Source organism: Euprymna scolopes, chromosome 8 (assembly GCF_053919585.1).
Source record: "Euprymna scolopes isolate OS-2025 chromosome 8, ASM5391958v1, whole genome shotgun sequence".
Taxonomy (NCBI): domain Eukaryota; kingdom Metazoa; phylum Mollusca; class Cephalopoda; order Sepiida; family Sepiolidae; genus Euprymna; species Euprymna scolopes.
In genome coordinates this window covers 56,691,541-56,712,037 of record NC_136489.1, presented here as the reverse complement: position 1 = coordinate 56,712,037, position 20,497 = coordinate 56,691,541, and the positions used below count along the sequence as shown (strand labels likewise).

The 20,497-nt window shown below is 33.6% G+C and overlaps 1 protein-coding gene across 1 annotated transcript in view; it reads right to left on the bottom strand.

Annotated features, from left to right (window-relative positions):
- Positions 1-1,633: 1,633 nt before the first annotated feature.
- The window catches only part of LOC145283580 (uncharacterized), a 95,231-nt gene continuing 76,367 nt past the window's right edge, over positions 1,634-20,497 (bottom strand). The window contains exons 6-10 of the mRNA XM_080132500.1: positions 17,475-17,618; positions 12,616-12,761; positions 8,049-8,203; positions 6,317-6,461; positions 1,634-2,796 (exon numbers count right to left, since the gene is read on the bottom strand). Coding sequence (XP_079988626.1) covers positions 2,600-2,796; positions 6,317-6,461; positions 8,049-8,203; positions 12,616-12,761; positions 17,475-17,618 — 787 coding nt within the window. The 3' untranslated portion in view covers positions 1,634-2,599. The remainder of the gene's footprint in view (positions 2,797-6,316; positions 6,462-8,048; positions 8,204-12,615; positions 12,762-17,474; positions 17,619-20,497) is intronic.

Genomic DNA, 20,497 nt, shown 5'->3' with positions numbered 1-20,497 from the left:
TCACAAGTACAAATTTGATTACAGATATTGTACATCTGGCTGCAACTGCCACCTCCAACCTTTGCCAGTCTGTCGTGTAGTTACATCCCATAGAGAGCATCTTGAATTGATCAATGTCAGTAAATGAATTTAACTTGAACTCAAAAGAATTAGAAAAAAATATTTTTCTACTGAAAGACCCATGGCATAGAAGATAAATTACTTGGTAAAAAGTTACACCGTTTTGAAGGTTGAATGTTCAAAAAATACAATTGTGAATTACTTAGAACTTTTATCCAGTCATGTCCGACAGAATGATATCATGCTACCTCTGTGGATTAAATACAGGGTTTCATTCAAAATTCTTTGCTGATTCCATGAATTGGACAAGGTACACTTGAAGGTTGGAGGTTACATTGACTGAAATGCTGTGCGAACAACAACAGTGGTCTGAATAATACAAATAATACAAATAATAATATTTCTGTTCATTAAAAATAAAAAAATATTAAAACAAGAAAAAAGAAATTCATTCAATTTATTTTTTACATTAACGAAAATATAAATTTAATTTTAAGCTTAAAAAAATATTTTTTAATACATAGAACGTAATTTGGCAATACATACCTAAAATTGATGATGAGGCTTCTTAATTGTATTACATTTTTTATTTTAATTGATTAATTAAAAATCAAATTTTCATTACAAATCAGATTTTGAGGAAATCTGGATATCTATGCAGAATAAGAACTGTGCTATCGTCAGAATTTTCTGGACAGTTTATGTAAAAGGCTGAACAGTGATGAAACACTGATTGGTTTATTATATGAAAAAAAAATAACTTAATATTTATTATGATTTGAACAAAAAATTTATATTCATGAAACTTACCTTAGAGTGAGTGATTTTTTGTTCTTAATTTGAATTTTCTTAAAGTTTATCAAAAAAATGTCCAATAATTATTCAATGCATTTTTGTTAACAAAAAATATTTTCACTTTTTAATTAATCTTTCATTAAATTATATTTGTAATATATTTTTCATTAAAGAAAACAAAAAACTGGCCAGTGTTTGTGAAAAAAAAAAAAAAAAAAAAAAAATCACGAAATTTTTATCCAGCACATTCCAGAAAAAAAAAAAAAAAAAAAAAAAAAAAAATTCACAAAATTTTTATCCAGCACAGTCCAGAAAATTCCAACTATTGTACGGTTCTTATATGGTTCTGTAAGACATATGGAAGTAAGTCCCAATCCTACAACTTCAATAGGTACTTGTCCAGAATCCTCCTTCCCTATAAAAAACCAAAAATAAAGCATAATCTGTATGATGTACATACACATGATGGAAAAAAAAAAAAGATATCAAACACAAAAAAAAAACATGGAAATTAATCAAGTAGTTATTTTTATAAAGAAAATCATTTTCAAAGAAATCTGAGTTTTTCCAATATTCTACCCTCCTCCAGATAGCTTTCTAAATCTTGAAAGTTAGAATTATTTGGTGTTATTTCCTTTGTTCCTTCAAGATGGTATCACATAATCGTTGCTGTCTGAATAACCAGGATATTTGATTTTCTTATTTAAAAATAAAACTACTTGATCAATTTACATTTACAATTTTTTTCTTTTCATCATGGGTACATACATCATACTGATTTTTCTTTATTTTGTTTTTGTTTTTTTTTCATGGGAAATTCTAGACAAACGCGCTTCAATGCTGAAGATTTTAACATCAAATCACAAATTTATTATGCCATTTCATCGGATTATTTCGCTTTCCACATTCCAGAATTCTTTTCAGTTGATTTAATCAGAGGAGTCTTACTTGTATTTGTTTCAGCATTCAACCTAGAGTGGTTGGCTTAGTTTCATTCAGAAAATTTGTTGCATCCCAAACAAATGCTGATCAGGCACAACAGTAGACACAAGTGTTAACCAATCACAATTTCATTGGTAAACCCCACAGAAGCGAGTGCCTAGGATCTGCTCAGTATGTTTCACTGTTTAGAGCCAGATTTTTAGCCGATCTCTTCATAATTTTTTCCAACCATGAGGAGGGGTTGGTTCAATGACTTTGTGGATGAAATTATCTGGGTCCCTCCTAGCCTAGATTTCACAATCATGCAAAATCATTTACACATCCACAAAATCATTGAATTGAGTTGCTTCTCAGGTTGGAAAAAACAATACAGACATCAGTAGAAAACCTTGCTCAGAACATTGAAACATGATACCGAGAAGATCTTGGGCGTTCATCTCTATAGGGCTTGCCACTGGAATTGTGATTGATTAACAGTTTTATCTGCTATTACGGTTAACTGTCGTGTCTAGTCAGCATTTGTTCAGCACACAGCAAATTGTCTGGATGGAGCCGGCTCAACCGCTCCAGGGTGAATGCCGAAAATAGTAAGAGTAATCGCTAATGAAAAGTTTTAAAAAATGTTTCTAAAGGAAATTAAAAGTTAACATTTATTTGTTAAAAGATGAAAAACAAGAAATATCTTGTCTAAAATGATGAACAGAGAAGATTTGAGGGAACCGTTGAAGAACTGCTGGAAGTGGTTTGCTAGAAGTCAAAATTGTTGTCAATTCATTGGATATTTGGTTAATCATAAGAAAAATTAACTTTTGTTAAAAGATGGAAAGAAATTTTCCATGACAGTTGGTTTTTTAGAAAGCCAGGATTTAAAAATCTCATCCATGGTTTTTCGAGCAGAAGGCTTTCCGTTGTTTACAGTGGGAATAATTTTGTCTGGTTGCACAAATTGCACAAATCTTTTCAGTTCTAAAAAGCTGCTGTGCTCGCTATAAGGAAGGCCTGAAAAAGAGGGGAAAAATACACATAATTAAAAACATAAAAATCAAAAACTTTTTTTTTTTATGGTCAAGATAGCATGTTCAACTGAGAGAGAAAGGCCAAGAAAAACACGAGAGGTGGTAAGGATGGACTAAAGAGAAAAAGAGATAAAACCTAGCCAAAGATAGGTTAGTTTGAAAGTTAATTTCTAAAAGTTGAAAAACATGTCAGGATGTAAAAAACATTAAAAAATTATTAGGTGCTTATTTAAAATCACAATTAAAAAAAAAAAAACCCCAAAAAACAGAAATTTTTTTATTACGTGCACACCCATCACGGAAGGAACAAAGATATCATATTCCAAAAATCATAAATTGATCAATAGTTTGTTTTTTACATAATAAATCCTTTTTTTTTACGACTTAACAAGTAAATTGTAGCTATTAGAAGGTCTGGTAATTCAACATTAGTTGTCTTCCCACTTATTTAGAGTGGATCAAACAAAAAATAGCTAATCAAAAAAATAGCAACTTAATTTTTTAATAAAATTTAAATTTCCTTAGTTAAAAAAAAAAAAAATTCATCAATTTATGAGAGTTTCCATGACGGGTACGTACACCAAAGTTTTTTTAATTTTTTTAAATTAGGTTAAATTCTAAATAAGAACTGATTATTATAGTGATGATTATCTATCTCTACTATTATATAAGAGGAAATTTGTGTGTCTGTGTGAGTTCGTTCTATATGAACTCTGAAACAGCAGGGCCAATTTTTATGAAATTTCACACAGAGTGTACTTTATGTATCTGGCAGTATTCTTAGATAGGTTTTGTATCGGAATGTCTTTGATAAACATTATAATCGATAATCAAAATAATCTAATTGAAGAAAGAACAGTCGATTTTGACCAAAGTTAATATTTTACACAGCCAAACATCACAAATGCATTTGAGAAGTTTTATTACCGTACAAGCCAAAATGCCAGAGACATACAATCAACAATTGATATAATAGGGATGCGTTCGAAATGCATGTTTCTGTGTAGAGCACAAGTGAAACATGATACTTGACCTTTTCATTTTAAGCTTTAATTCAAGCAATTATATATAAAAATAATTTTAGAAAAACAGTAAATTCTCTACAGTGCAATGTAGACTACAATGTATTGTGGATTAGGTCACTGTGAGGGTGCATGTGAAGCTTCTTCCCAGTGTGGGTCCCCAACTAGAGCAGGCAATCAATCGATTTGATTGAAAAAGTGGATGATTTCACTGATTTCGATGACAATAAAAATATTAGTGTGAAACATTTGTTGATCATCAGGTAACGTTGGATCTTCCTGCTAGGGATTAATATAATGATGATGATGATGATGATGATGATACAAGATACAAGTTGGGCTTTAACAATATTTTGAACTAGTGAACAGTTGAAAATCCTCAGTAATCAAATCAATTCTACAAGTGAAATGGAAAAAAAGTTTTTATGAGAGGCATTCCAAAAGTTATGCTCTCTATTTTTTTTGTTATTCTGCCCAAATGAATGAGAAGGGATTACAAATTGCATTGTTATGATGACTGAACTTATGCATTCATGACCTGAAACTTTCATCTCTCTGTTGCAGATATTGACGGTGTAAAACTCTAAGAAAGCAAGCTGTCATGGACGTGCGTCAGAAGCAGAAATGTGTCATAAATTCTTGACAAAAGTGCATTGAAAATGGTGGTGACTATGTAGAAAAATAAACTCTGGAGCACAAAAGGTCGCTCATTTTAATGGTATCACTTGCGTCTTTGTAGCTCTTCAACATTGAGTTAGAAAAAAAATATAGGAATTTTGGAATGACCTTCATATCAATGCATCTATCTGAAAACAGCATGATTGCTAAACACGTTACTAACCAACATTCTCGTACCCGCTCCCAATTTATAAACCTTTTAGTCGACAGCACATCTATTCTTGAACATACCACTACCAAGCATAAACTTCATATACTAGAAGCATTACTAATTAAAACTAAGAAACCAAATATTAATAAAATAAATTTCCATAATAGCAATGCCTATAAAAGTGACATAAATAATTATATTTAATAAGTGATTTACTGAAGAAAAAAAAAACAAAACAAAAAACAAAAAAAAACCCTTCTATAAATATCCTAAAATCAATTCAGTGTTAATTATCCCTGATGATGGATCTAGACAGATCTGAAAGTACTTGGGTCAATGACAATGACAGCAACATCAGCCAGTTCTCAATAAGAAAATTAGAAAAGTTTAAAAAAATATGAAGACAGAAATTGTCTGCGTCATTTAATGAAACATACCTAAATGAAAGAATGCTGCCTATATATGTGTGTGTGTGTGTGTGTGTGTGTGTGTGTGTGTGTGTTATTTTTGGTAAAATATGTTTTTTTAATTATATTTCACTTTTTGTGTATATCAATCCTTTTTGCTTAGAAGCTTAATGTATGTTAAATATAACAGAGCATACTTAAAATAACAGTATAGTTACATCCCAGGACCCAAATATTAATTTTTCATGCAAAACAGCTCCTCCAGCATGTTAAAATTTCAGGACATATTTTACAGATCCTTTTCATTATGCAGAAACAAACCGTTATTATTATGCCAATACCGCCTCTTTTCGTGCATATACTCGTCAGAAAAATTAGAAATTCTTTGTTTAGAAAGAAAAAAATGCATGACAATATCATGTCAGAAAAAAGAAAATTCATAGAAGACTTAACATCGTGTTTGTTCTGGCAGCCATCTGGGTTCATATGAATAGATGTTCTTAGATATATACATATTTTATAGAGGGAATTAAACCTGGAGTCTAAAGAGCAGAGTTTATTTTAATGTATTAGTAAATGTATTAAACAGTGTCCAATGTACTGTAGATATATAATAAGCTCAATAGATATAGGTATTATGTATATTTACATTGCGAAAACTACTTGCAAATATTTCTAGGAATATCTGCCTTACTCGCGACAAAAATGCTAGTTTTATTTTGATGTCTTTAACTTCTCCCCACCCCTATTTTTGCTGATGAGGAGACTATGTTCAAAGGGCAAAACCTTCGTCAAATTATTGTCAATACTTATTGTCAATTTCAATAAAATAAACATCGTTTCCGAAACGATCGTACAATCGAGTTGATTTTGTTTGTTTTTCCTTTTGAAACCAAATTTTTAATTCACAATTATGAATCGTTTTACTCAGTATATATAAGGGGAACATCTTTCTGTCTATCCTTAAAAAAAAAAGCTTAGCTTTTTTAAATTCGATCTGTAAGTATCTATTACAGATGTAGTGTACATGAAAAAGGCATGAAAACATTTCTCCCTGTGCCTTATTTCAGCATTCAAGATTTATCAATTTTCAAAAATATTACTTATAAAAGCATCCTTTCAGATGTTTTCAGTTTTATTTTGATTCAAATGTTTTTCTTTTTAAATTCTAAAAGTTCTAAGAACAAAAAGCAGGCATTAAAATATTCAGAAAAGAAATCATTTTTTTTTCTAAATCCATCTTACCATATAAAATAATATTGTCAGTCTTGATAGATGGTTTGATATCAGACAAGGTGTTATTTTTATCCGAATGGGTCCAACCAGTTGGTTTGAAGGCAATAATGCGATCAAATTTGTTTTTATATCTGATCAAGTGTTCAGACAAATTCTGCAAGAAATGAAAAGATTATGAAAAATACAGAAAATGAAGGCTTTTTTATTGTGATGCTTGTAAGTTAAAATGGGATTTTAAAACAAGTGCATTTTAAGTAAAAACATTATTACATATTTACGTCTTATGTCAAAATTAGTAAAAATTTATGTTTTAATTGTGCAAAAATGATCAAGTAGAACATTAAGTAAAAATAAAATAGATATCCAGCATATTTCTCGAGGCATTTCAGTGTTGCCTTATTCTTGCGTTTTCTAAATGATGATAGCTGATTTTCTTTATTTTTTTATTGCATTTTCACCCTAAACAAGGCACAATGCCATTTTGATGTACGGGGGGCTACTATCTGGGATATAATTGCAGGGATACTATGCAGGGAGTTGAGCAGCAAGATGTCTGTTTACATTACACTTGAACTTTTGCATGTCAGTACAAATGGAGAAGCAGGAACCTGGAAAGGAATTCCAAAGTCTATCAGCTCTTGGGAAGAAATTATTAGAGTAGAAGGGCTTCTTACATCTAGGGATCCCTGTGTAGGGTGGGATTTTGCTGCTTGTCGGGAGTATTTACATCAAGGGGGTAGAAGGGCTTGTAGTTCATTGGAATATCTACCATTAAAATAATACTTGTAAAACAGGAAGAGGGATGCAACATTTCATTGATGGGACAGAGGTTAAAGCCTAGCTAACAGTTTAGGACCTATTAGGTTGACGACTTTCTTTTGAACCATGTCCAGAAGTAACAGATGCACTAGCTCAAATGTGATTTGGCGTCCCCAACGAAACATGTTACAACAGATATTTTAACTGAAGGAATTTATCACACATTTAATTATGGAGATGAATTATTATTACTAGCAGGACATGTTAACCAGTGTTGCCCAGTGTAAGTATCCCCCCTCCCCCAACTGAAAAATTAAAGTATGGCTGTTGTTGTTGCCCAACCCCCAACCTCTTCCTGTTAAGAACGACTTTTGGAATAGACATCCCATTTTGGCAGTTGGGGGGGGGGGGCTGAAGCTGTCAAAATATTTGCCACAAATTTAACCTTAATAATCGCCATCAGGATCTCGACGCGCAAATACTATGAACCAACAAACAAATTTGATGGTTGATTACGGTTAAATTTGTGCTCATTTTTGCATCAAATTACTAATCATTATTAATTCCTAATTGTGTCGAACAGATACCATAATACCTAGTGTGCTGCACCTTATAACAAAAGTCCATACAATATTTCAGTCAGATCGGCCAAGTAGTTTCTGAGAAAAAGTGGAACAGACTAAAAGAAAAATAGATATTTTTATACGTCAGCATTTTACATTATTCTTTTAAAAACACAGTAGAAATACAAGTGGTGATGCATTAATAAATAAAAAGGAAAAGTTTGACAATTCAATTAAAAATATATAAATAACGATGAAAAATATAAGAAAGAATGAGAAATATTTACATTGTTTTTCAAGTTAATTAGTAATAACTTAATGTTTTGAATGAGACAGAAAGGGGAGGGCATATGAAGTGTAAAAAAAAAAAAATGGCAAAAAAAAACCCCAAAAAAACAAAAGAAAAAGATAAAGGTCACCTTGTAAGTAAGCAAATTCATTTTGACAACATGAACTTGGCATTCATTCAGATTCAACGAGACAAGACGATTCAGATGAGAATTCTCTTGACAATCGAGGATTTTTTTCTTTACTTTTGTCACTCCAATTTTACTTTTAATTGCTTTAGCGATTTCTGAAATAATACAAAAAAAAAAACAAAGAAAGTCACATAGAAAGCTTTGTAAAATGATGAAGCTAAACTTATCTTACTGCAGTTAAATGGGCTAGTATTTTGGGAAAGAAAAAGAAAAAGTTCACATAAAATTTGTCACTGTATTTCCTCCTCCTCACAATTTTCTCTCTCAATTTCCAGCACACGTCTGTCCCCCTCATCTCTGCCAACAGGCTTTTTATTAAAAAAAACAAATAAAAAACTGATTGCATTTCATTTGCATGTGTGTGCGGTTGGTGGTGTAATCTCATGTGATTCCACAAGACCACACCTTATAAAGCCACGGCCGCCATCTTTAATTACTCTCTCTCCCTCTCAGAACCCACCTGAAGGTAAGTCGTACAGCCATACAAAGCACACACATATGTAGGCTCTTGCTTCTTTGACTATTACATTCGACTCCACCCCACCCCCTGGTCTCAAGTGCACACATGTGGCATTGTGGACGAAGCTGTTTCTTGCGGACACTCCTACGAAGGAGGATAGGCTAGATTTCTTCATCTTCATCGGAGCTCTCAGAAGGGGTACTGGAACTATCTGCATCAGCATTAGGGTTTGCAGTCATACCATCATGGCTACGGAGAATAGGTCGGATCTATAGGTCATCGTTGGATTATTCACCATTTCTGCTACTCACCAACTGGTTCCTATTTAGGGTGGGTCGGACATCCCTTACATGGCGTGAGGTACCATTGACTAGCATGACCTGCTCACTGATGATGCCAATGATTTCTTCTCTTTGAAAGCTGGCGGTGCATCGGCTTTTGGGAGGCTTCACCCAGACAGTGTCCCCTAACTCATATGGCCCTCGTGTTTCCTTCCGATCAGGCAGACTGGCGTCAATGTCCTTGATATGCACTTGATAGCAATGGATCGCATTGGCGAGTGCACTTGTAGCAGTCACAGCATCCTTTGGTGTTGCATTATATCTATAGACCCCCTCTGTGATCATGCATTGTTTTCTTCTTGCCACGATCCTCTTTCCGCTTTGGTGGTACTACTCTGCTATGCTGTTGCAACTTAACACATATGCACATTGGGGTCTGAGCCAGATTCTCTACTCGTCTATGAAACGCCTGAACTCCCTACTGCAGAAGGCCATGTCGTTGTCTGTGAGGATCTCTTTAGGCGGCTCCCTTTCGTAAAATATGGATACCAATTCACAGATGACACTGGAGGAGTCGTGTCTTATTAATGGGCGCCAGATCACGAACCTTGTCGGTTCACAATCAATCAGGGTGAGGAAGTGTTGCTGCCATAATGGGTTATGTCCATACCCAGTCGGCTCCAAATCGTGTCTACGCCTAGCCAACCTTTTTACCGGGGCGGGGTCAATTGACTGGCATGTTTGGCATTCCTTGACCACCGCACTTTTGGACACTGACGGATTGGTCAACTGCACAAAATAACATGTCAGTCTCACTCCAGGGTGCCCACTGTTGTGGTGTATCTCCCTGATTTTGTCTGCCGCCTCAATAGAGGCAGCACACAGTAATGGTATTGGCTTAGCTTCCTTCTTCATGGCATCATACCATCTCTGTGGCACCCGAATGAGCCTATCAACAAAGTTTGCAATTTGAAATGACCCGTACCGCATCCACAGACAGGTTGTACTATGTTACCAGCTTTCTTACGATCTCCAACCTCCATCTGATCAGTATCTTGGTGGCTGCCTTGGTGCGCATCCTGATCTTGCCTGTCAGTGTGTCTGATATCCAGTGGTACACACATAGCAAATCAGTGTGTATGCGTAATTTCCCCGACTTTCCACTGGAGTGCTAGGTTGATGCCTTTTATCACCGCATCGAGCTCTGCCAAGTTGCATATGAGCAGCATCATTCGCCGTTCGCAACCAGCAGGTGTCCTCAATCGCAGCCCCATTCTTCTCCAAGAGCACACCAATCGCCAGAGAGCTTGCATTCACCCATGTTCAGTTCGTCTCGCTGTACGCATCAGTCTCCTTTTGTGGGGTCATCTTGTTTTACCCTTGCGATGGTCTCCTTCACCATGCGAACCAACAAATCGTCTGTTGTTTCATCATTTGGTGACTGCGCTTGCCTTCCTCTTTATGGTATCTATTGCTGCACAAGTCCATCCACACACTGGTAGGTGCACCACAAGTTTTTCACACAGGAAGAATACAGCTCGCCTCGTGAAGACATTGGGCACTTCAGGAACTGGGGGCATGGAACTGCAGCTCCGCACTCCCAGTTCTAGATCTCACTTGAAGGTAAGTTGTACAGACACACATAGCTTGCTTCTTTGACCATTACATTCAACTCCACACTTACAAAATATATGATCTTGGTATAATTGTAACATATTAGGGAACGTATATCAATAGTAATTAAATTAGCTAGTGTAAAATTTGACAAAGGTCACATTTAATGCATGTCATGATAATCCAGATTTGCAAAAACAGAATCATTCCAAAGGTTGATTCAAAGATAGCTTACATATAAGGCCAAAACTAAACGGCGTAGACAAAACATAGTTATGGGTCGAGATGACAAATGATGTCACGTTATTCAAGCTGAGAGAAAAAGGTTTTATAATGATTCAGTCTGTAGAAGCTATACAACAAAGATCACTAATAATGCAAGTGTGCCAGAAGTTACACAAAGCAGTTGGCCAATAATTTGCAAAATTTTGATAAACGCGGAGTGCAAAATGTTACAGCAATCAAACAGCTGTTCGCATGTCACCATTTCAGTTAACTACTTAACACCTAAACGAACATTAATCTTATTCTCTCCATAATAAAACCTTTAACAAAACTCAGCAAATGTCTCCTTGTGTCTTTCCTGCATGAAAAGAAGCTTATCGTATAGCAACCACTAGATGAAACTGATGATGAAGAGAAGCAAGTGTCAGAGATTATTATTTTGTATGAATATTAATGTGAACACTGGAAAGCATATGTTTATATGCTTTTCCAGTGTTCACGTTAATTCCTTCACCCTGAAATCAATACTTTTCTACAGGGGGGGGGGAGTCAGCAAAAACCGTCCTCTCATGACAAGTTCACTTCTACGCATGCGTCATACGACGTCGTAACCTGATTTACTTTAAATATTTGAAAAAGCGACACAATTTTGTCGACGTCGTTGCTTAGAGCGCGGCCTCATTATCTAAAGGTTTTGGGTTTGAATTGTGGTGTGAGATGTCTCTTTTTTTATTTTTTTAAAATTTTAATATTGAAGCAGCAGGATTATTTAAGACATTTCTCACATATTTTCAGATTTTTTAACATTCATTTTTCTGTTTTTTTTTTACTTCGCTTATTCTTAGGTTTTCATTAACAAACCCCCACCTCCTGCCGACCACACACACCCAAAAAACACCCGGGAAACGCCAGGTACCCCCCGCTAGTATATAAATAAATATACATTACTCTTCATTATAGAGTAGACAATAATTCATAATAGCCCAAAAAAATAAGAAACAGAGGAAACTTAAAATCATTTAAATTTTAAAAATGTGATTCTTGTCTAGAATTTAACCTATATTAAAAAAAAAAAAAATGTGTAATGATGTATGTACCAGTGACGAAGCAAAAATATCTCATGAAATCTGTTTTAATGTCTACAAATTCCCAATAATCGCTTAAAAATTATTTTTGATACTTATTCAGATTGGCACTTATGGCAGCAATTGAAAGTAAAAAAAAGTACAAAAAAAATACAGAAAAGTCTATGATGTACGTACGAGTCACGAAACAAAGATGAAATATTTAAAAAGTCATGTAATTTTATCAAGTATGTTGTTTTTTTATTCAAGAAAATCAAATTTTACTCTGTGTCGATAAGGAGAGAAAAGTAACAGTGATAGCAAACTCAAGGACAGACAACCGATTTTCATTTCAAATGAAATGTAAGATTAAAACCAAACAATAATTAAATGAGATAACGTGAATTTTTTTTTCAAGAAAATAAAATTTTCAAATAATGAAAACATTTTAGAAAAGTCATTTTATATAAGTTTAAAACAAAATTTGAAGAATATTAAAATGGCTTCAGCCTTCACGTACAGTAAAAAAAAAAAGACAAATTCGTTTTTCGAAAATTAAAAAAAAAAAAATTTTTGTGATCTTTGGAATATGCCATCTTCATTCCATGACAAGTAGGTACACAAAAAGTTTTTCTTCATTCTTGTTTATTACGATAAGTGCCAATTTGAATAAGCACTTTATTTCCTTTATAAAAAGAAAACAACTTTATCAATGTATACGATTTTTGGAATATGATATTTTCATTTTATCACTGGTACGTATTTCAAAGATTTTTCTTTATTTTTCTTTTTAAATATAGGAGGAATTCTAAACATGTCTAAATGTTTCTTTTAAATGATTTTTCAAATAAATCAAAATTTACCTAAAAACACTTTCTCTTTGCCAATTGTGTAAGCACCAACAACAATAAGAGTTTTGGAGTTCTCTTTCACAGCTAACTCTGCTAAGGAAACACTTAAATCCAATATGTCTCTCTGACTTGGAAAAGCATAACTTTCATTGCAATACCTGGTAAATAAAAAATAAACAATAAAACAATTTCAAACATAAATTTTCAAATATCCTTCAGCAAAGATTTTTTTAAAATGCAATAAGAACATAAGATTTAATTTTATATCACTACGTCTGCTCCAATATTTTTGCTATAATGAGAGTAGATATTTATATTCTGCTCACGTCAGCAAGATGTGACACAAGGTCAGAAAGTGGGAATGTCCATCCAGCATCCCTAAAGGAAGGGCACTCTGGCCTAGCAAAATCTCATCCTCATCAATATTATAAGGGTATAGCTACAAAAAATTTGAAGATCCTATTTATAAACAGAAGTGATAAGAACTGACCAATCAAATGGAGCCACACTCTGCTAGCAACCAATCAGAAACCGAAATCACTCCATAAATATACTGAATCTCTTCAGAATTCCTGCACCTAATTTTTCATCCCCACGCCGGAAGAAACTTCATCTTTGTCTGCAAGCTTTACAATTCAGGATTTCTTCTGATTGGCTACCTACCAGAAACTGCTGTTCATCTTCATCTGCAAATTTTTACAATTCAAAGCTTCTCTGGGTTGATAATGCCATTTTGATGGAATAGCTATTTTTCTTCTCAAACTAAAATGTTTTACAACTCAAAAATTTCTGAAACGTTGATAAAAAGAATTCTCAAGAATATAACTAAACAATTCAACATTATGTTTCTGCATTTTTGAGATGGAGATTGATAATCGCATTATTTGGATTATTCAGACTATTGATCTCAACTTTAGTGTCATTTTCACATTTTGGTCAGTGTAATCTCTGACCTTCATTAGATATATCTTGTCAAACTCAGGAGTCTGCACAGAATTTTGAATAGAACCCTTTATTTAATCTAAGAGATAGTGTAACACTATGTTCGTTGAGTGCTGGAAGAGGGGTAGGAAAAAAACAAAGCATAGATGACAAAAGAAAAGAAATTAGATTTAGAAAGTAATAGAAAGACTTATCAATAGACAATGGATAGGAATTTGTTGTTAATGGAAACAAAGAGAAATAAGGATAGGGTTTAATTCAGGATATGATGAGTGACCAGGTGACTGAATGGCCAATGGCCTCGTAGAGAACAATGGCTCAGTAGCCGTTTTGAGGGAGAAGGTTACTCTGAATCAAGGGAACAAAAAGAATGACACTTCACAAGGGGCGGCAGTCATGTGACCCAACCATTTGTGATCGTCAAAAATTACATAAGTAACGGTTGAATTAGAGCTTTTCATTATGTGAACAATCCTGATTAATCCCCAGTTGTCTTTCTGATCCAATTTGTTTGGTTGGTGATGCAAACTACAAGAAGGAAAAATAATTTCAGTTGAATGAAGAGATTGATAACATTTAATAAAAATATTGTTTTGTGAAAGAAACCATTGCATGGTGTAGAATAGTAGGCACCATTGTTTTGTCTTGGATATGACCCTGGGTTCGCGGTTGTCAAAGTTGTGTGAGTGGGAAAACTTCTGGTGGAAAGCAGCCTTAACGTAGCACATAGAGGGTTGATAAGAACACGGATATCCAACTGACATATGTGAAGCATCAACATCTGCGTTCTTCCTGTATTGTGTTTTGTTGTATTTTTATACTTGTGGACATGTGCATTCCCATCAATGGTCACTAGTGTGAAAATGACGATGATGGCATGGCCAAAATAAGAAGGTGAAGGAGAAAGCTACAGCACACGTTTTGGGGTCAGTGATTTGTCAGTGGGGTCAATTGGGGTCACAGTAGCATGCTCTTGTTCCATCAGCTGTGACTGAGTAGAAATCCTAAGTAAATTGCAATTGTATTTTGAGTGTCACACGCACGGAGGGTTGAACCATCAACCTCCAGAAGCGTACAAATTAGAAGTGAACTTTACATGAAAATAACACTCAAGGTGAGAATGTAATTTAAATAATACAAATTACCAATCCTGGTCTAAAAAATTCCGAAACATAATACTTTAATATTATTTTTAACAAAATAAAATGAAAGAAAAATATTCTGAGAAAAAATTCAAATTGATAATTTGTGTACATAAAAAAAAATTGTTGCCTATTTTTTAGTAAAAAAAATGTTTACTGTATTATTATTTGATTCTTTTACTTTATTGCTTAATAATGGAAGTGATTCATTCGTTGGAAAAAAGATTAGCATGTGAATTATTGTCAGCATTTATTTAAGTTGTTTTCATGGTTTGTTTAAATGTTGATGAGAGAGAGAGACAGAGAGGAAGAAAGAAAGAAGGGAAGGAAGGAAGGAAGAAGGAAGGAAGGAAGAGAGGAAGGAAGGAAGGAAGAAAGAGAGGAAGGAAGAAAGAGAGGAAGGAAGGAAGGAAGAGAGGAAGGAAGGCGGAGAGGAAGGAAGGAAGAAAGGAAGAAGGAGAGGAAGGAAGAAGGAGAGGAAGGAAGAAGGAAAGGAAGAAGAGAGAGGACGGAGGGAAGGAAGGAAGGAAGGAGGAGAGGAAGGAAGGAAGGAAGAAAGGAAGGAGGAGAGGAAGGAAGGAAGAAAGGAAGGAAGAGAGGAAGGAAGGAAGGGAGAAAGGAAGGAGGAGAGAAAGGAAGAAAGGAGGAGAGGAAGGAAGAAAGGAGGAGAGGAAGGAAGAAAAGAGCAGAGGAAGGAAGAAAGGAGCAGAGGAAGGAAGAAAGGAGGAAGGAAGAAAGGAGAGGGAGGAAGGAAGAAAGGAGAGGAAGGTTGGAAGAAAGGAGAGGAAGGAAGGAAGAAAGGAGAGGAAGGAAGGAAGGAAGAAAGGAAGAAAGGAGAGAAAGGAAGGAAGAAAGGAGAGGAAGGAAGGAAGAAAGGAAGAAAGGAGAGGAAGGAAGGAAGAAAGGAGAGGAAGGAAGAAAGGAGAGGAAGGAGAAAAAAAGAGAGGAAGGGGAGAGAAAGAAAGAGGAGCAGCCAGAGAGAAAGAAATAGAGTTATGTAATGGAATAACCTAACATCCCTTCATAGATGAAATGAACTATGGATATATTGACCCTATCACGTGACTGAGACAGAAGGAAAAACACAGTAAGAGAATAAGAAAATATGTCGAGTAACTCTTATGTCACATGTATTCCCTTATGAATAAACCCTTTTGTCTTTCGCCCATAACCCCGTGTTTCTTGTTGTATTCTTATTTAAGTAAGGATATAACAAATGGCGACAGGATTCAAATTCACAAAATGGAAACTTTAAGCCAAAAAGATATTGGACAACAAATGGAAAAAATACTGCATGGAAAAATTCAACTACTGAAAAAAAAAAAAAGAAAGTTATCCATTTCAAATTTCTTTTGTTTCATAAGAAGAAAAAAAATATGGTGGAAAAGAATGCATGTATGCTGTTGGTTCGGTGTCAATTTTGTGTGTTTCACCCCCCCCCCCTTCAAAAACCTTATCTATAAAAGAATGTTTTTTTTGTGGTTTAAAAAAAAACAAAAAAACTATTCAGTGAATTTATTTTATGCTTTTAACCTTTTGTTTTATTACTGTGTTAAAAAAAAAAGAAAAAATTCTTCAACATGGAACAATTAGCCGAGTTTACAAAAACTATACAATTAGCACTGGCTGCCCAAAAAAGCCAGATGGAATTTTTACAAAAAGAACAGTTAAAACAAAATGAAGTACTAAAAACAATATTAATGAAACAAGAAGAAAAAAAGGATTGTTGGTTCACTCCGGAAGGAATTGCAAATTCGCTGACAGAATTTTTATATGAACCAGCTAATGGCTCAACGTTTCCAGCATATTATCGTAGATACGAAAATATTTTTTCCAAACGATGTCAAGTCTGATCGGATGAAGAAAAAATTATTTTACTGTTGCAAAAACTGCGTTCCCATGAAAATATCAAGTATACCAATTTTATACTCCCAAAGAAACCTGAAGATATTTCTTTTAAAGAGACTATAGAAATTTTATCGAACATTTTCGAGGAGCGGGATAGCTTATTTTATACTCGTTCTAGGTGTTTAAATATTTTGAAACAAGATGATGAAGACATTATCGCCTAGTCTGGGAGAGTAAATGCCCAATGCGAGTTATTTAAGCTGAAAGACCTAAAAGAGGACATGTTTAAATGCTTGATATTTGTACAAGGGTTAACATCCTTGAAGAATAAAGAGATTCGTTCTAGGATATTATGCATTATGAACCAAGACATAGAAATAACCTTACAGAAAGTTACTGAGGAATGCCAGAAACTTAAATTTAAAATAAGATAATACTAGTATCGAAGAAAAAAATGTTGACAAAATACAAAGGATAAAGCAACATGACCACTATGTAAAAAATACTGTAAGACGTGTGGAGGAAAGAATCACTTCACAAAAGAGTGCAACTTCAAAAGATTGGTGGATTGAACCAGCTTCCTCCAAAGGAGGAAGTGTGAAGGGAATATTAAATTCACAGGCGGTTCTTAATTGCCTGTATATACCAATTCTGTGGGCTTTTGTTCTGTTATTTCTGATTTTAAGCCAGACCTACAAACAAACCACTGACCTTCATATTATAAATGCAAATATCTCATCACACGCAAAAGAGGCAGCATACACCATCTCTTCTAAAAAAAAAAAAAAGAAAAAAAATGGAGCGTAAAACTCTAGCAATTTAGTAAAAATCAAATTGCTTTCTCCGATTTACAAAAAATGAGGAGGTCTTATATCCCTGACATCAGGAGCGGAACATTTTTTTGTTTAACAAAGACAAACACAAATTTTTAATACTTACGTTGTATCCAAGAATAATTGGTGAATTTTAATATTTTTCAAAGCAGTATATTCTTCCATGATGGAATCGGCACGGAAATCGCCAGTGTGCAAAATAACTTTGTTATATTTTGTTTTGAACAACATCAATACGGCACCGGGACAACTGAAAAGATTTGGTTTGTACAAAGTTTTTTTAATATTTAAACATAAACAATAAAAAAAAATCTTGCTTTAATCTGCCATTTTTTTGTTAATTATTCACATGACTAATAGTAGCATTAATTATTAGCTTTTTCAACTTTCTGCAAGATGATCTCAAATTATTTCCTTTTCTAAAAAAAAAAGAAAGCTCTTAAAACTACAAAATCTTTTAAAATATTTCTCTTTTTTACTCAAACATCCTTACCTAAAAATATGTAAGAGGGAAACATAGCTTCAATTTTCTCTGAAAGAGACTAGAAAACTTATTCTGGTGCTTGTAAAGTGACAGTCGACAGATCAAATTTTTAAATGCATTGCTTTAAGCAAAAATAACATTACTTAGTTTATAGTTATCTTGAAAAAAGTAATATATCCCAAAATTATGATAATCCATTGAGTAGGACAACCATTATTGTGTTTTTTATAAAAATAAGTCTATCTATCTAGAGGTGAAACAGTACAGCAGCCATTAGCAAAGGTGAAACTGATGGAAAGAGAGATAAGCCAAGTCGGTTTAAGCAGAAAGGAAGATAATGCAGCTTATCAGTTTTCTAGTTTTTTCAGAGTTTCAATTTTAGAGAGCCATATTCAAATGTTATTCAAACGCATGTGCATATATTGCTTTTTGTTTTTTCATTAAAAATATATTTTTGATACAAATTTATGAAAACAGAACTGAAATTAATGTTTCTGTTTTGTTATTTAATTAAATTACCTTTTCTTGTTAAAAAAAAAAAAAATATATATATATATATATTTTTGATAAAATTTTTTTATATTTATGTAAATTAATTTTATCTAATTTAAATAATTTACTGTTTTTTGCTTTTTTGGGGAGGGGGGGTTAAACTGCCTTATCTCTCTTTCTACCTAAACTGACTTGGCTTATCTCCCTTCCCGCCAGCTTCTCCCATTCCTAATGGCTGCCGTACTGTTTCACCGGTAGTGCTAGACATATTTTTACAGAAAACACAACAGCAGTTGCCCTACTCAATGAATTATCATAATTTTTGGCTAGATTACTTTTTTCGAGATGACAATAAGTTAAGTAATATTATTTTTGCTTAAATCGACATATTTAAAAATTTGATCTGTCAACTATAGTTTAACAAGTACCTTTATTCTAAGTATATACTGAATTTATTGTAAGAAGCTGTCTATAAAAGTTTGTGTCATGTTAACTATGTGTATTTGAGAAAAATTTAGGTAAATCGATTATTATTTATTATCAAAAGTTAAAATATTAGATAAAGAACATTATTATTTGTCGGTATGCAAAATTAGCTTCTGTGCAATGACAAATATGTTTATAGATTTGGGAATTTAGAACGGGTTTTAAAGAACAATAAACAAAAGAATCAGAAATGCAACCATGACGATGTGAATATTAAAAATACTCAAATAGGTTTCAAAATAACAGGGAATAGAGAAAACGTGATTAAAAGTCACATGTTAAAAGATGTGAGTTGAATGACGTAATAGCAACCAAGAGTTAGATATATGCAGAATTAGTCAGTGATCAGGTAGACAGACAGACAAACAGTTGGAAATGGGGTCAGCTAGTGACACGGCCTTATGGCCCTGTATGCCAGGGGAAGTAGAATCTAAGATGCATGCAATCTTCCAACAGGAAAGCATTTGGAAAAGTTGTCTGAAAATATAAACAGAATGTCGATTGTTGTTCGTTAGGATGAATCATCTTTGCAGCTCTCATCAATCTCATCAATCAAGATCAACCGATAGACTAGGTATGTTCTCCTTTTGGCCTGAATAATTCCTAAGAAAGATGTTCTGTCCCTTTGTTTTAAAGAACTGTTTGTTTATAAAACACAGTATATCCTGTTGAAGCTGTATCTACATGTGTAATGTATATTTGTAAACAGTGATACACCCATCTACAAGGAACATTATGAAACACTAGACGACACAAAGAAGCTCATTATATACACATCCTTACACACCCACTACATAACATATAGTTAATTTAGTGTCATGCTCCCTTTCAAGGGAGTACAACGTAACATACTCTTTCTGGTGTCTACATACCAATGTGTCATTTTGCATGCGTTTGCATACACGAGTCTGTACTATGTTACAGTACAAATTCAATATCATGCAATAATGGCTGACTGTCTGGGAATGCTAAATGTAATTTTCCATAGAATAATTATCATTTCTGATGATCTAAAGAAAAACAAAATAACTGTTTAGCTTTTATTTTGAGTTGAAGCTTATTTATAAAAAATTTTATTTGGATTTTTGGTTCTTGTCCAGAATTTCCCTTACATTAAAAATAAAGAAAAATCTGTATGATATACTTGCATGTGACAAAACAAAAATGTCACATTCCAAAAATCACAAACTGATATGTAGTTTCATTTTTAACTAAGAAAATCAAATTTTATGAGTAAGTAAAAAGGAACCATCTTGCGTTGCAATCTTCAACAAACAAAGTGTGTTCGGCAGTGACATCACACAGACAGGAAGCTGCTGATCTTGCATGGGGAATAAGCACAAAAGATCTTTCATTTTTCACAGATAACAGGTTGAGGTTTTGGGTAGTTGTTTCTCTCCTCTATAGAAGGGGGGGTGGACGATATTTTATGAGTGTACAGGTTTGTATAGTACAAAGAAAAGTATAAAACCCCAAAGAGAGTTTTGAAACATATTTGCATATTATCTGAACTCAAAAACATACGCCTTTTTTTTTCTTCTAAAGTATGCACTACTTCTAGCTAGTCTAAAGTTAATACGTAACCCTAAAGGTATTACTTTTTGACCAAATTTTTAAACGAGTTAAAAATAACCAGACTTTTCAATTCGATAAAAGTTCCATTATAG